Source organism: Caloenas nicobarica, chromosome 27 (genome assembly GCF_036013445.1).
Source record: "Caloenas nicobarica isolate bCalNic1 chromosome 27, bCalNic1.hap1, whole genome shotgun sequence".
In the NCBI taxonomy this organism is placed as follows: domain Eukaryota; kingdom Metazoa; phylum Chordata; class Aves; order Columbiformes; family Columbidae; genus Caloenas; species Caloenas nicobarica.
The window spans coordinates 5157417-5169775 of record NC_088271.1 but is presented as its reverse complement, the minus strand read 5'-3'; the positions used below and the strand labels follow the sequence as shown (position 1 = coordinate 5169775).

At 53.6% G+C, this 12359-nt stretch overlaps 1 protein-coding gene across 1 annotated transcript in view; it reads left to right on the top strand.

Moving 5' to 3' along the window:
* MARCHF2 (membrane associated ring-CH-type finger 2) overlaps positions 1 to 12359 on the top strand; it is a 41604-nt gene that overhangs the window by 23725 nt on the left and 5520 nt on the right. Inside the window, exon 4 of the mRNA XM_065652818.1 lies at positions 10451 to 10660. Within this exon, the coding sequence (XP_065508890.1) occupies positions 10451 to 10660 (210 nt within the window). The remainder of the gene's footprint in view (positions 1 to 10450; positions 10661 to 12359) is intronic.

The following is a 12359-nucleotide window of genomic DNA, read 5'->3' as shown; positions in this document are numbered from 1 at the left end:
TTTTCTTTAAGCAGCCATTTATTGAGGTTGTGGTCTGTTCAATGCAAAAATAGCAACAGCGTTCGTTGCCAGACGTGGCTGATCTCTGAACCGGGACTGGGGACTGTCTGAGCCCGGAGGCGGCTCCGGCAGCCACGGGCTGGCCCGGCATGCAGGGCAGACACCTCCTGCACGTCAGCCTGGTTCGGTTATTTTTTAACTAAGAAGTTGGTTGAAAGCTGAAAAAAAACCCAAACCAAACACAAAAGGCTTTTGTTAACTGTAAAGCTGTGAGATTGATGGGCTGAGCGTGTTTTTGGGGCATGTTTTGAAGCACAGCAGGTGAGGATGGGGAGTTGAGCTGCGGTCCCAGTGCCGGGAGGGTCTGTAGCTGAGGTGCAGGTGCTGGGAAAGGACAGAACGGCTTCTGCTCTGCTTTCTGAAAGGGTCTCCAGCACAGGAGGGTTGTGGGCTGGGGCTCTGGAGTGAGGAGTGTGTCCCCAGCAGGGAACGAGGTGGCCAAACCTTGGACGGGGATGGTTTTCCAGTCCTTGACTTTCCTACATCAGTTAATGTGCTTCTGTATGTGATCTGAATCCATGAGACACTAACCAGCATGGCTGGCATGCTCAAAACATGCAAAATACATTCCTATGTTACCTGGAAGACTTCAGCAGTAGGTATTTAGATGAAATGTTTGAACCCCAAGGTGCAGTGCACACAGCTTTCCTGGAACAGGCAGCGGCTTCTTTGTTCCAATAACGTTAAGCACAGAAAATGCACAGTTACTGCCCAGGATCCATCTTCATAGAATCACAACATGTCCTGAGCTGGAAGGACCCACCAGGATCATGGAGTCCAGCTCCTGTCCCTGCACAGGACACCCCACGGGTCACACCGTGTGTCTGAGGACGTTGTCCAGTCTCTTCTTCAACACTGTCAGGTTGGGGCCGTGACACCTCCCTGGGGAGCCTGTTCCAGTGTCCAGCACCTCTGGGTGAAGAACCTTTTCCTCATGTCCAACTGCCCCTCCGCTGGCACATCTTCCTGCCATTCCCTGGGTTCTGTCGTTGGAAACATCTGTATTTTTCCTGTCCAGATCATTGCAGAAGGAGCACAGGCCTGTGGAAATGACGCGCTGCTTCGCTCTGACCGACTCTTTCTCCCAGGCAATGGGGTGGTCACACAGTTCCCTGGCATGGTTGCGTTTATTTGCCTGAACTTTTCACACCTTAAATTCACCTCAGCCAAAGCTTGTTCTTTAGAGTCCTGTGGGGTGAAGGAAATGCCTCTTGTGATCAATTAATTCGTGCTTCCTTAGACTCCTGGGTTAGATGGGTCAGCTTGTCCGGAGGTCCTTGCCTTTTTCTGGCTCTGGGAGAACCGAGGTAAGTGCTGTTACAGGCACCTCATTGTATGAGTCTAAATATCCCCTGTTAGTGTTCTCCCTTCCATGTAAACACCTTTCTTTGCTCTACAGCTAAATCCATCACAAACCTCTTGCTCTCTTTGCTGAAGACGCTTTGTCCTCTAGGGTTTTGGGCAGAAGTGGATGGATCGAGACCTTTGGTACTGTGTTGGATGTGTCGTGTATTTCTGGAAGGCGTTAGGAAGGGTGACACTGTGGCTTCTGTCTGCAGCCACGGGCAGGTTCAGCCCCTCTGCTCGGCTCCTGCCCACGAACAAGGCGGGCACGCAGGTCGGTCCGTATTTCGTATACCCGAGCCCACTCCTGCCCGCTTGCCCTTTTTGCTTTCCCACCAAAAGTATCTCCACCACCGCCTTGTTTTGTGTATTTTGCTGTGGCCCTCACCTTCATTTCCCTTTTCAATTCATTAACCCCTTGTAAAGTGTTTTAACTTGGACCTGTTGTTAATTTTGTTCCCCCTGAGTGTTTCTGAAGAGAAATAGCACCTTAGAGACCCCCATTTCAGACCCTCTGCCCATGCTGCGACTCAGTTTCCCATCTCCTTTGGCCGGTTCTGTGCCGAGCAGCCGAGGTCTCTACGGGGAAAGGTCCCAGTCAGCTGTTTAATCCCAGGAAAATGTCAGCCCGTGGTAAAGAGGAAGGATGTATCTTTGTCCACACTTCATGTAAATCCCAGGGAGAGGAACCTCAGGGTTACAGGACTCGACTCAGGGTGGGTGTGAATTTCTGGTGCTGAGGCCAAGGCTCCGGCTTTGCTAAAATTACCAGGACATCGAAAGCCGACACATCCTGGTGGTAAAAGCTAATGAGTGTTATGCATGTCTTGTTCCTAATGCTTCTCTAAGCATTTAATACCTTCACTAAAGCAAAACTCACTCGAGACAACTCATCATTCCAAACCAGCTTTCTCAGGTGAATCGGTCACCACTGGAGCGGTTTGGCCACGCTGTTTGGTCCCTTATTTCTGTCCTTGCAAGCGGGTCTCATGATGGAGCCCCAAGAAAATTCTGCTTCCATGTCTTCAGTGCTGGTGCTTTTCTGCAGTATGCATGTTAACATTCTTTGTTTAAAAGTGACAGCTTTAATAGTGTCTGTGTGTCCCTATGCCTCTGCAAAACAGCTCTTTCCAAGGGCTGTATGCAGGACAGGACACTGCCAGGTTTTTGCTCCTATTGTTTTCATTGTCTTTTATTATGCAATTTTGATTAAAAGATGCTTATTTGTCACTGTCTGCTAATACTTTCTGTTCACTGAAACTGGATATTTTATCTAGGTCAATGGAATTTTTTTTTTTTGTCTCATAAGGAAAGTACAACTTTTAAACGTGACTGTCGCCTGCAGCAAAGCGTTTGAAATTCTCAGATGTTTGCTTGGCTGTTTGGGTCACGCTGGAGTACGGGACGCGTCCCGTGGGTCTGCCACGTGCAGTCCTTGCTCCGTCTCACCCATCTCCGGCACCTCCGTGCAAGTAAAGCGATGTTTGCAGGGAGCAATACCGATATTCTTATTATTCCTGCTTGTGTTATTAGGCAAAGAAATTTTGCCTCTGGATGCAGAGCCCGGTGCAGCGATCGCTGCCCCCTCTCCGGTTCAGAGAACTGAGATGTGACACCAACTCTCCCCACCCTTCCTCCAGCCTTATCTTCCTCGCTTTCCTCGAACTCCTCTGCTGCACTCACTGCACCGTTCTGTTTCTCATCTGTGCTCCTCCCCTCCCCAGCTCGTCTCTCTTCTTTCTCAGTGCAAGACTCCTCTTTCGAGTGAAAAACAAATCACTTTTGGCCCCAGCTGAGTCCAGTTCCTTTCTCTCTTTGCATTTGCTCTTCTCAGATCTCAGCCTAGATCATCTTGGTATTTCTCTGTGCAGTCCCTGGCCCTGCTCTGCAAACCTGGAATGGCCTCTTTGGGGCCGAAACTGGAAATACTCCCTCCCTGCGCTCTTGGCACTTCCCAGCACTGGTCTCTTCCCTACACGTCCATCTTCACCGCTTCGTGCAGCCGTTTCTGCGCCCTGAGGATCTAGAGCATCTTGTACCAGTGGGGTTTCTCTGGGGTGCAGCTGCTGCTGATGCCGTTATCTCATATTTGCAGCATTTCCCGTGGTAACACCAACCACAGAGGCACCTGCTGCTGTGCAGGAGAATGTCCTGGTGACCTGCAGGGCTGCCTGGGTCAGTTCCTCTCCTGTCCCCCATTTCTAGCGCTCTTGCAGCTCTTGTTCTCCTCGGATCAGCCCGGTGCCCTGTGCGTCCCCATGGCTGGAGCTGGGCTGGGCACATCGGGAAGGTTCTTGTGCCCCTGCCAGGTGAGATTCAGGGCCACAAAGCTGGTGAAAGGGGTTGGAGGGGAAGCCGTACGAGGAGCAGCTGAAGTCCCTGGGTTTGTTCAGCCTGGAGGAGACTGAGGGCAGAGCTCATGGGGCTGCAGCTTCAGCAGGGGAGCAGGAGGGGCAGGGCTGAGCTCTTCTCTCTGGGACAGTGACAGAACCCAGGGAATGGCAGAAGATGTGCCAGGGGAGGGTCAGTTGGACATGAGGAAAAGGTTCTTCACCCAGAGGTGCTGGACACTGGAACAGGCTCCCAGGGAGGTGTCACAGCCCCAACCTGACAGTGTTCAAGAAGAGACTGGACAACGTCCTCAGACACACGGTGTGACCTGTGGGGTGTCCTGTGCAGGGACAGGAGTTGGACTCCACGATCCTGGTGGGTCCTTCCAACTCAGGACATTCTGTGATTCTACGATTCAGGTTGTTGAGGTTTGTGGAACATGACAGGCAGTTGCACAGTGGGGAAAGGAGGATGAGGAGGGGCAGCTTTGCTCTTTGGCGTTTAACTGTCTGCTTGCAGGGTGAGGGCTGTTTCTGGATCTTGGCTCCCCAAACTCTGGGTGCTCTGTTGGAAAACATCCCCCCCCCACCTTGGTAATAGAAACGGGACCATCCTGCTGGGGCTGCCCCTGGGGCTCAGTGGCCTGCAAGGAGGTTTGGGTGGCTGCCCAGAGAAGGGATGTGATGGTTCCTCTTCTGAAGCTGCGTTTTTTGATTCGACACATTCCTCGGGGCAGGGACAGTGCTGATCGTGCTGCCGTGAATCCAGGTCATGTTTTCCTTCCTGGCTGACATAGCCAGGCCCCAGTCAACAGCAAATGGAAAATCTACAGGCGCCTGAGCAGCCACAGGGTAACGATTTGGTGGCCAGAAAGGACACGGGATGTTTTGTAACTCGGCTGGCTTTGCACAGCTGAAAACTCCTGTTGTTACTGTGCCTTGCGTCACACCATAGCTGTGAAACACATGGGAACGCTGTGACAGGGTCAGAGACTGGCAGGTCACACTGGTCCTGAACGGGGCTCACCAGAGAGAATGGTCGGGTGGGAGAGACTGAGCACGTGCTGGCCAGAGATGCTGGTGCCACCGGTGCCGGTACCGCACGGTGCTGGTCCCGCTTGGCACGGGGCTGCTGCTGGCCGCACGTGAACGCTGTGTGCGGTGTGGTTCATGAAACAGGCTGGTAGCTCACAGCCACGTGCATTTTGCAACACAAGGTAGGGGAGCTGCAAAAAAATCAATGAAAGCTTATTCTAAAACACCCATTGGAGGACTGGGCAGAGAAGAACCTGATGAAGTTCTACAAGGGCAAGTGTAGGGTCCTGCAGCTGGGGAGGAACAACCCCAGGCACCAGTACCGGTTGGGGTTGAGCTGCTGGAAAGCAGCTCTGCAGAGGAGGACGTGGGAGTTCTGGGGGACAACAGGGTGACCATGAGCCACCAATGTGCCCTGTGGCCAAGAGGCCAATGGGACCTGGGGGGCATTAGGAAAAGTGTGAGCAGCAGGTCAGGGAGGTTCATCCTCCCCCCCTGCTCTGCCCTGGGGAGGCCCCATCTGCAGAACTGGGTCCAGTTCTGGGCTTCCCAGTTTAAGAAGGACAAGGAATGACTGGAGGGAGTCGGGCAGAGAGTGACAAAGATGCTGAGGGGTCTGGAGCATCTTTGTGCTGAGGAGAGACTGAGAGAGCTGGGGCTGTTGAGCTGGAGAAGAGAAGCTGAGAGGGATCTGATCAATGGGATCAATATCTCAGGGGGGGTGTCAGAGGACGGACCAGACTCTGTTCAGTGGTGCCCAGCGCCGGGGCGAGGGGCAACGGGCACAGACTGAAACACAGGAGGGTCCATGTGAACAGGAGGAGAAACTTCTTTGCTGGGAGGTGCCAGAGCCTGGCGCAGGCTGCCCAGAGCGGGTGTGGAGTCTCCTCCTCTGAGACATTCAAACCCGCCTGGCCCGACCTGTGTGATCTGCTCTGGTGACCCTGCGTGAGCAGCGCTGGGCTGGGGGATCTACAGAGGTCCCTTCAACCCCAACCAGGCTGGGATGCTGTGATTTGTAACCCCCCAGCAGGACCGCACGGTGCCGAGCGCTGCTGGGACTGTCCCTCATTGGTCCCTTCCCCTTGGTCCAAGCAGCAGAATACAGCCCAGCGCCGAGATGTGGAGCAGCAGGTGCTGGGATGGACCGTCTGGAGACTCCTCTGTTGTACTCAGAGCTCTGCTCTTGTCTTCCAGAGGAGCTGATGATGTCCTGGTGTCTTTTTCTGCACATCCTCCTCCTGCTTTCCATCACATGGGGCTCACCCTGGTTTCATGGGCCCTGCAACACCCAAAAATCAGATTCTCATCATCCCATAGCCCTGCCATGGGTCTCAGAAATGAGCTCCCTTCCTCAACCCCGCTGATCCCAGTAAAAAGAACATCTGGGAAAGCCTCAGGATCGTGCTGGAGGACAGAGAAATATGGCCGTACCCAGAAAAAGTTCTTGTTGCACAAGCAGAGGTTGTTCCCAGCAGGGCAGGCAGTGAGCAGCCAGTTCTGCCCCTTCCCTTTAGTCTCGCACACAAATACAGCATGGAAGCAATTGCTTTGGACTTGGCCTGGAAGAAGACCAAGCTGTGCTTTTGTTGCTTTCCCATGTTTACTTGCTAATTTTCCCTACAAAAATTGTTTAATCTGACTGTCCACTTTCTTGGATTGTTTGCAAGGTGAAGTTTAAGTCCCAGATGCACTAATGTGCTGCTGCGCCAGAAACCCTGTGCCCTTAGGGTGCCTTATTGTATCCTTTTTTTACTGTGTCAGTGCCTATTGGCAAAATAAATCAACTACTTCAAAATGAAATTAATTTGCTTCCTGCCTCTACATGTTTGGCTCCCATTTTAGTGAGGAAGAAGGAGTTTCAAAGGTCACAAGGAATATAAATAGAATAAGATGCAGTAAAATACCTATCTGCCTTCAGCCCCCCAGATTTTTATTTTCCGATGGTCGCAAGTGACCCAAGATGTTTTCATATAGGGGATGGGGGGCTCTGGGCTTGCTGCCGGAGGGATGTTGGTCCAGTGGGGTCGTACGGCATTCCCGGGGGGCTGTGCAGCCGGGGCGGCCTGTGCTGGTGGCACTGGGAAAGCCGGGGCTTCGAGCGACGCAGCTGCCGATTCGCTGTTTGTAGGAGCAGCTTGACCGCGCCGATGTGTCGCCGTCCGCCCTTGCTCCCTCTCGGGGCTGCTCAAACTGTGTGTGGTCCTTATCTTCCCCACGCAGCTCATCACTAATCTCCTCTGCGGAGCCGCACAAGGGCTGACTTGCAGGTCTGCCTCCCTTCTCCCAGCTCCTCCTGTCCAAACCACACTTGGGACTGCTCTGGTTTCCTTTTGGCTGTCTGGCCATCACAGTGTGTTCAGAATGGCTTCAAAAATGCTTCTCACTTGTCCTCTGTTATTGCAGGAGCTTTACTCAGTCCCCAGATCTGTCTGTGCTCTTCAGTTCCCATCTTGCTCTCTGGCTTCGCTTGTTCTTGTGCTCTCTGGACCTCTCAGGTGCTTCAGGTCACATCTCTCAAATATTTTGCCCATCGGCCCTCCCAGCTGAAATTCCTGGCCAGGCTCTTACCCGTTGCTGCAGCATCGTCTCCTCCGTGCTGGGCCAGCTCCGTGTCCCACCGCGGTGTCTGCAGAGCTGCTCCCGTGGCTCTGACCGCTCCAGCCACGTTGCTGTTCATCGCTTGGATTTGCCATCTCCCCCTTCTCTTTCCCATTTCAACAACACTTGTCTGCACTCCTCATCATGTCCTCACCCCTCTGCTGTACATCCCTGGCGTTACATTCTCTCTGTAGTTAAATCTGCACCAACTTGTGTGCGCCCTTCCACGCTCCCCTTCTGGGCCAACGCTTTCTGCTTGACTTTCTGGCCAGCGGCATCCTCAGGTTACCTGTGCTCTGTTTTGACCGGCGTGGTCTCAATAATTTTCTCCATACCTGCCACCACCCCTTCTGTATTGCTATTTAAACTGTGGCTTCCCCTCCAGGGAAGCAGCTTTGTTTGCAGAGTCCCCAGACGGGTCCCTTTTTGTGCTGCCTGTTCCCCGTGCTCCCAGTCTGGCCATAGGACGTGCCCGCCTGGCCCTGGCTGCCTTGGGGACATTCCCTCCCCTGTGCCAACTGTGCCTTTTTAATCATGTTCTCCAACCTTTTGAGGAAAAAAAAAAAATCCTAAATGAGACCAGTCATCCTCGTACAGGAAAGAAGGAAGAATCCATCAGCTCAAAATATAGAACTCCCATTAAAAATGTGCTGTAAGAGCTCTGGGTATTGGTAGGAACCACAGCCACTTGCTATTCTAAAAAAGGAAAGGAAAGGCTGAAAATAGCATAATCCCAGGAAAACTAGAACAATTGCTGTTGTCAAAGTCAAGTATCTAAAATGAACCCACACTGGAAGCAAGTCGGAACTCCTAAAATGAGTGAATGTTTGGAGACGGCCGGTTGAGGGAAACCTGCATGCAGCGAGTTGGGTTTGGAGCTGTGGGAGGGAAGCGCTTGCAAAGGGTTTACACAGAGCACGGTGCAGCCACCGCCGCTGCGGTGGAGGCAGGAAAGCAAACCTGAAGCTGGGGAGGAGCACGGCAGAGCGGGCTCTGTCCTGGCCCTGGCAGGTCCGCGCTGACCGTGCCGTGGCCGGTGGATGGTCACCCGCGGCGGGAAGGACTTTGGGACATTGCAGTCAGGAGGGGGCAGTTCCCAGCACCTGTGTCTGTGATTGTGCCTCATCCCTTCGTGGTCACTTGTGATCCACTGAGATCTGGGGGAAAGCAGCGGGGGATCTTCCTCTGTGTCCCTGCTCACTTTCTTCTTTCTCTTTGGAAATCGTCCAAGTCTTTCTCCGTGAGAAAGGTGCAGATTCGGGCACAGGTTGTTCTGTAAAAGAAAATGGGTTTGTGTTACTGTCCTCTGCCAGGGCCACCAAACACGGGGATCCCTTGGCAGCTCTCCTGCTTTGTCTGCTCAGGTGCAAAACTTTCTGCTAGTTACTCTCTTTCCTTTTTGATTTCCTTTTTTTTCTTTTTCTCTCCAGTCTTGGTTTCTTAGTTGCTGAAGCGATATGTTTTCTCCTCTCTGCCATCATCTCAGTGAACGCACAGGGTGTGTGGGTGTTGCGTTCCCCACCGATGGCCCAGGTTGGGTGCCGGGCTCGCTCCAGCCCCCAGGGCTCAGTACCGGGGCCAGTTCTGTTTAATGTCTTTATCAATGATCTGGACGAGGGGATCGAGTGCACTCTCAGTGAGTTCGGAGATGCCACCAAGTTGGGTGGAGTGTTGATCTGCTGGAGGGCAGGAGGCTCTACAGAGGGATCTGGACCGGCTGGATCGATGGGCTGGGGCCAATTGTCTGAGGTTCAACAAGGCCAAGTGCCGGGTCCTGCACTTGGGGCGCAACAGCCCCATGAACGCTGCAGGCTGGGGAAGAGCGGCTGGAAAGTGCCTGGAGGAAAAGGACCTGGGGGTGTTGAACATGAGCCAGCGTGTGCCCAGGTGGCCAAAAAGGCCAACGGCATCCTGGCTTGTATCAGGAACAGCGTGGCCAGGAGGACCGGAGAAGCGATTGTGCCACTGTACTGGGCACTGGTGAGGCCAAACCTTGAATATTGTGTTCAGTTTTGGGCCCCTCATCATAAGAAGGACATTGAGGGACTAGAGAGAGTGAAGAGGAGGGAACGGAGCTGGTGAGGGGCTGGAGCACAAGTGTGATGGGAGCGGCTGAGGGAGCTGGGGGTTCAGCTGGAGAACAGGAGCTGAGGGGAGACCTTCTGATCTCTGACCTGCCTGAAAGGAGCTTGGAGCCAGGGGGGGTCGGGCTCTGCTCCCCAGGAACAAGCGCCAGGACCAGAGGAAACGGCCTCAGGTTGCGCCAGGGGAGGTTGAGGTTGGATCTGGGGAACAATTTCTTCCCCGAAGGACTGTGGGGCATTGGAACAGGCTGCCCAGGGCAGTGCTGGAGTCACCACCCTGGAGGGGTTTAAAAGGCATTTAGACAAGGTTCTCGGGGACATGGGTTATTGGTAGAGTTAGGTTATGGTTGGACTCGATGATCCTGTCTCTTCCAACTGGAATGATTCTATGATTCTATTCTATGATTCTATGAAGCACCAGACCCTTGAGAGTGCTCCCTCTGCAGAGCTGTCCTGTGCAGTCTCTCAGGTGCACCAGGGCTTCTCAGATTCGATTTAAATCAGGAGTAAAATTCTAAAATGCCACAATTCTCCAAAAGGAACCAGAGGGCTGGATTTGGGACAGCTGCCGACCCGATGCTCTGGTTTCCCGCAGCCCTTGCACCAGCTGCAGAGTCCTGGGTCTGTTTCTGTTGAAGCTCAATCCAAGACCTGTCAGATCTCTACTAAGCCAGGCTTTACTGAACTGACGGCTGCTGCCTGCTCCTCGCTACTCCGGTGAAGAGCCCAGGCAGCTCCTGTGTTTCCTACTGCCTTCCCCTGCACATATTCCTCAGTTGTCTCTTCCCTTGCCCTCGTCGATTGTTAAAAATATACTTGACATGCTCTAGCTCTGCTTTTGTGATGGTTTATGTGAGTTAAATGTATGCACCAGGTACATACAGACTGCAGAGAGCGCACGAGAGCTTCCCAGCACCGCAGTCCCGTTTTGCCTGCGCGCTGTGTGCTCCGTGTGCCTCTGACTGATGTTATTTCTCCCTCCCTTCCTTCCCGCAGTGGCTGAAGGATCCCGGTCCCCGCAATGAGAAGAGGACCCTTTTCTGCGACATGGTGTGTTTCCTGTTCATCACCCCTCTGGCGGCGATCTCAGGCTGGCTGTGCCTGCGCGGAGCCCAGGATCACCTGCAGTTCAACAGCCGGCTGGAGGCCATCGGACTCATAGCACTAACTATAGCACTTTTCACAATCTACGTCCTTTGGACGCTGGTAAGTGTCTGCTGGCGAGGGCCCCGTTTCTGTTCAAAAGGGAGATCGAAGTCCTGGCTCGCACCGCTTCCCTGCAGCCAGGGAAGGTTCAGATTGGATCTTGGGAACAATTTCTTCATGGAAAGGGTTGTGAAGCACTGGAACAGGCTGCCAAGGGCAGTGGTGGAGTCACAATCCCTGGAGGTGTTTAAAAGACGTGTAGATGAGGCTCTTAGGGACATGGTTTAGAGCTAGATTTATGTTATGGTTGGACTCGGTGATCTTAAGGGTCTCTTCCAACCAAAATGATTCTATGATTCTGACTCCCATTGTGAGAAAACCTTGGGCTCTTTCTCTTGACCATCCATTTAATGATGTTCAAATGGGAGCTGCTAAAGGTGTTGCTGAGAATGAGAAACCACTTCTGATCATCTGCTTTCCAGACCGACATGGGAGCTGTGTTCCCCAGGGTGTCGTGTACCCGACAGACGTCCCCGAGCATGCCTGGTGCTGGGGACAGGCAGTGGCCCGGCTGTTGTTCCTGCTCCTCTGTTCAAGAAGAAACACAAACTTGGTACCTGGGTCATTTAGGGAAAAAACCAAACAACTCTGGAAGATGTTTGACCTGTCAATAATCTGCCATTATGTCCCTCCCTACTTTGTGCTGCTCAGTGCAGGTGTAGACTGGCCATTGGGGTTCTCTGTGGCCCACAATTAGACCAGTTCCTACACAATATTTTTCAGACGTCAGTAGCACAGAAGGGTGGGTGCAAGGAACGCTCCGGCCCTGGGGAGACCTCTGACTTTTCTCTCATACTGAACTTTGGGATGGAAGCCTTGGTTCCAGCCTGCCCTGGCCCGCGGCTGTGGGGCCGGGGGGCTCTGGGGAGCAGTGGGAACGCGCACTGGGTGTTGAATAGATCCATGCTGGGAGAGATCTTCTGCAGATGCCTCGCTCTGCGTCTTTTTGGACATGCTGAATTAGGCAGCCAGGAGCTTGCAGCATGGGGCGAGTCCAGAAGAGCCGGAAAGCAAATGTGGATTTGCTGTGTAGCACATCTGGAGCACATCTGGGAGCCTCAGGAGTAGCTCCCTGCCCGTCCGCTCCCCAAGCCCACGAGGCTCCCAGGCCAGGGGCCTCCCTCTGTTTCCTCGTCGGTTCTTTGGGGTTCTGTTGCCAAGAGGGACCCATGTCCTGGTGCATCCAGCACAGCAGGGCCACCCGGGCAGAGAGGGGATTGTCCCACTCTGCTCTGCGCTGGGGCAGCCTCACCTGGAGCATTCACTGTGTGCAGGGCTGGGGACACACAGTAAAAGGAGATAAAGCTGCTGGAGAGTGTCCAGAGGAGGGACACGAAGTTGGTGAAGGGGTTGTGGGGGAAGCCGTGTGAGGAGCGGCTGAAGTCCCTGGGTTTGTTCAGCTGGAGCAGAGGAGACTGAGGGCAGAGCTCATGGGGCTGCAGCTTCAGCAGGGGAGCAGGAGGGGCAGGGCTGAGCTCTTCTCTCTGGGACAGTGACAGAACCCAGGGAATGGCAGAAGATGTGCCAGGGGAGGGGCAGCTGGACATGACGAAAAGGTTCTTCACCCAGAGGTGCTGGACACTGGAACAGGCTCCCCAGGGAGGTGTCACGGCCTCAACCTGAGAGTGTTCAAGAAGAGACGGGACAACGTCCTCAGACACACGGTGTGACCCATGGGGTGTCCTGTGCAGGGACAGGA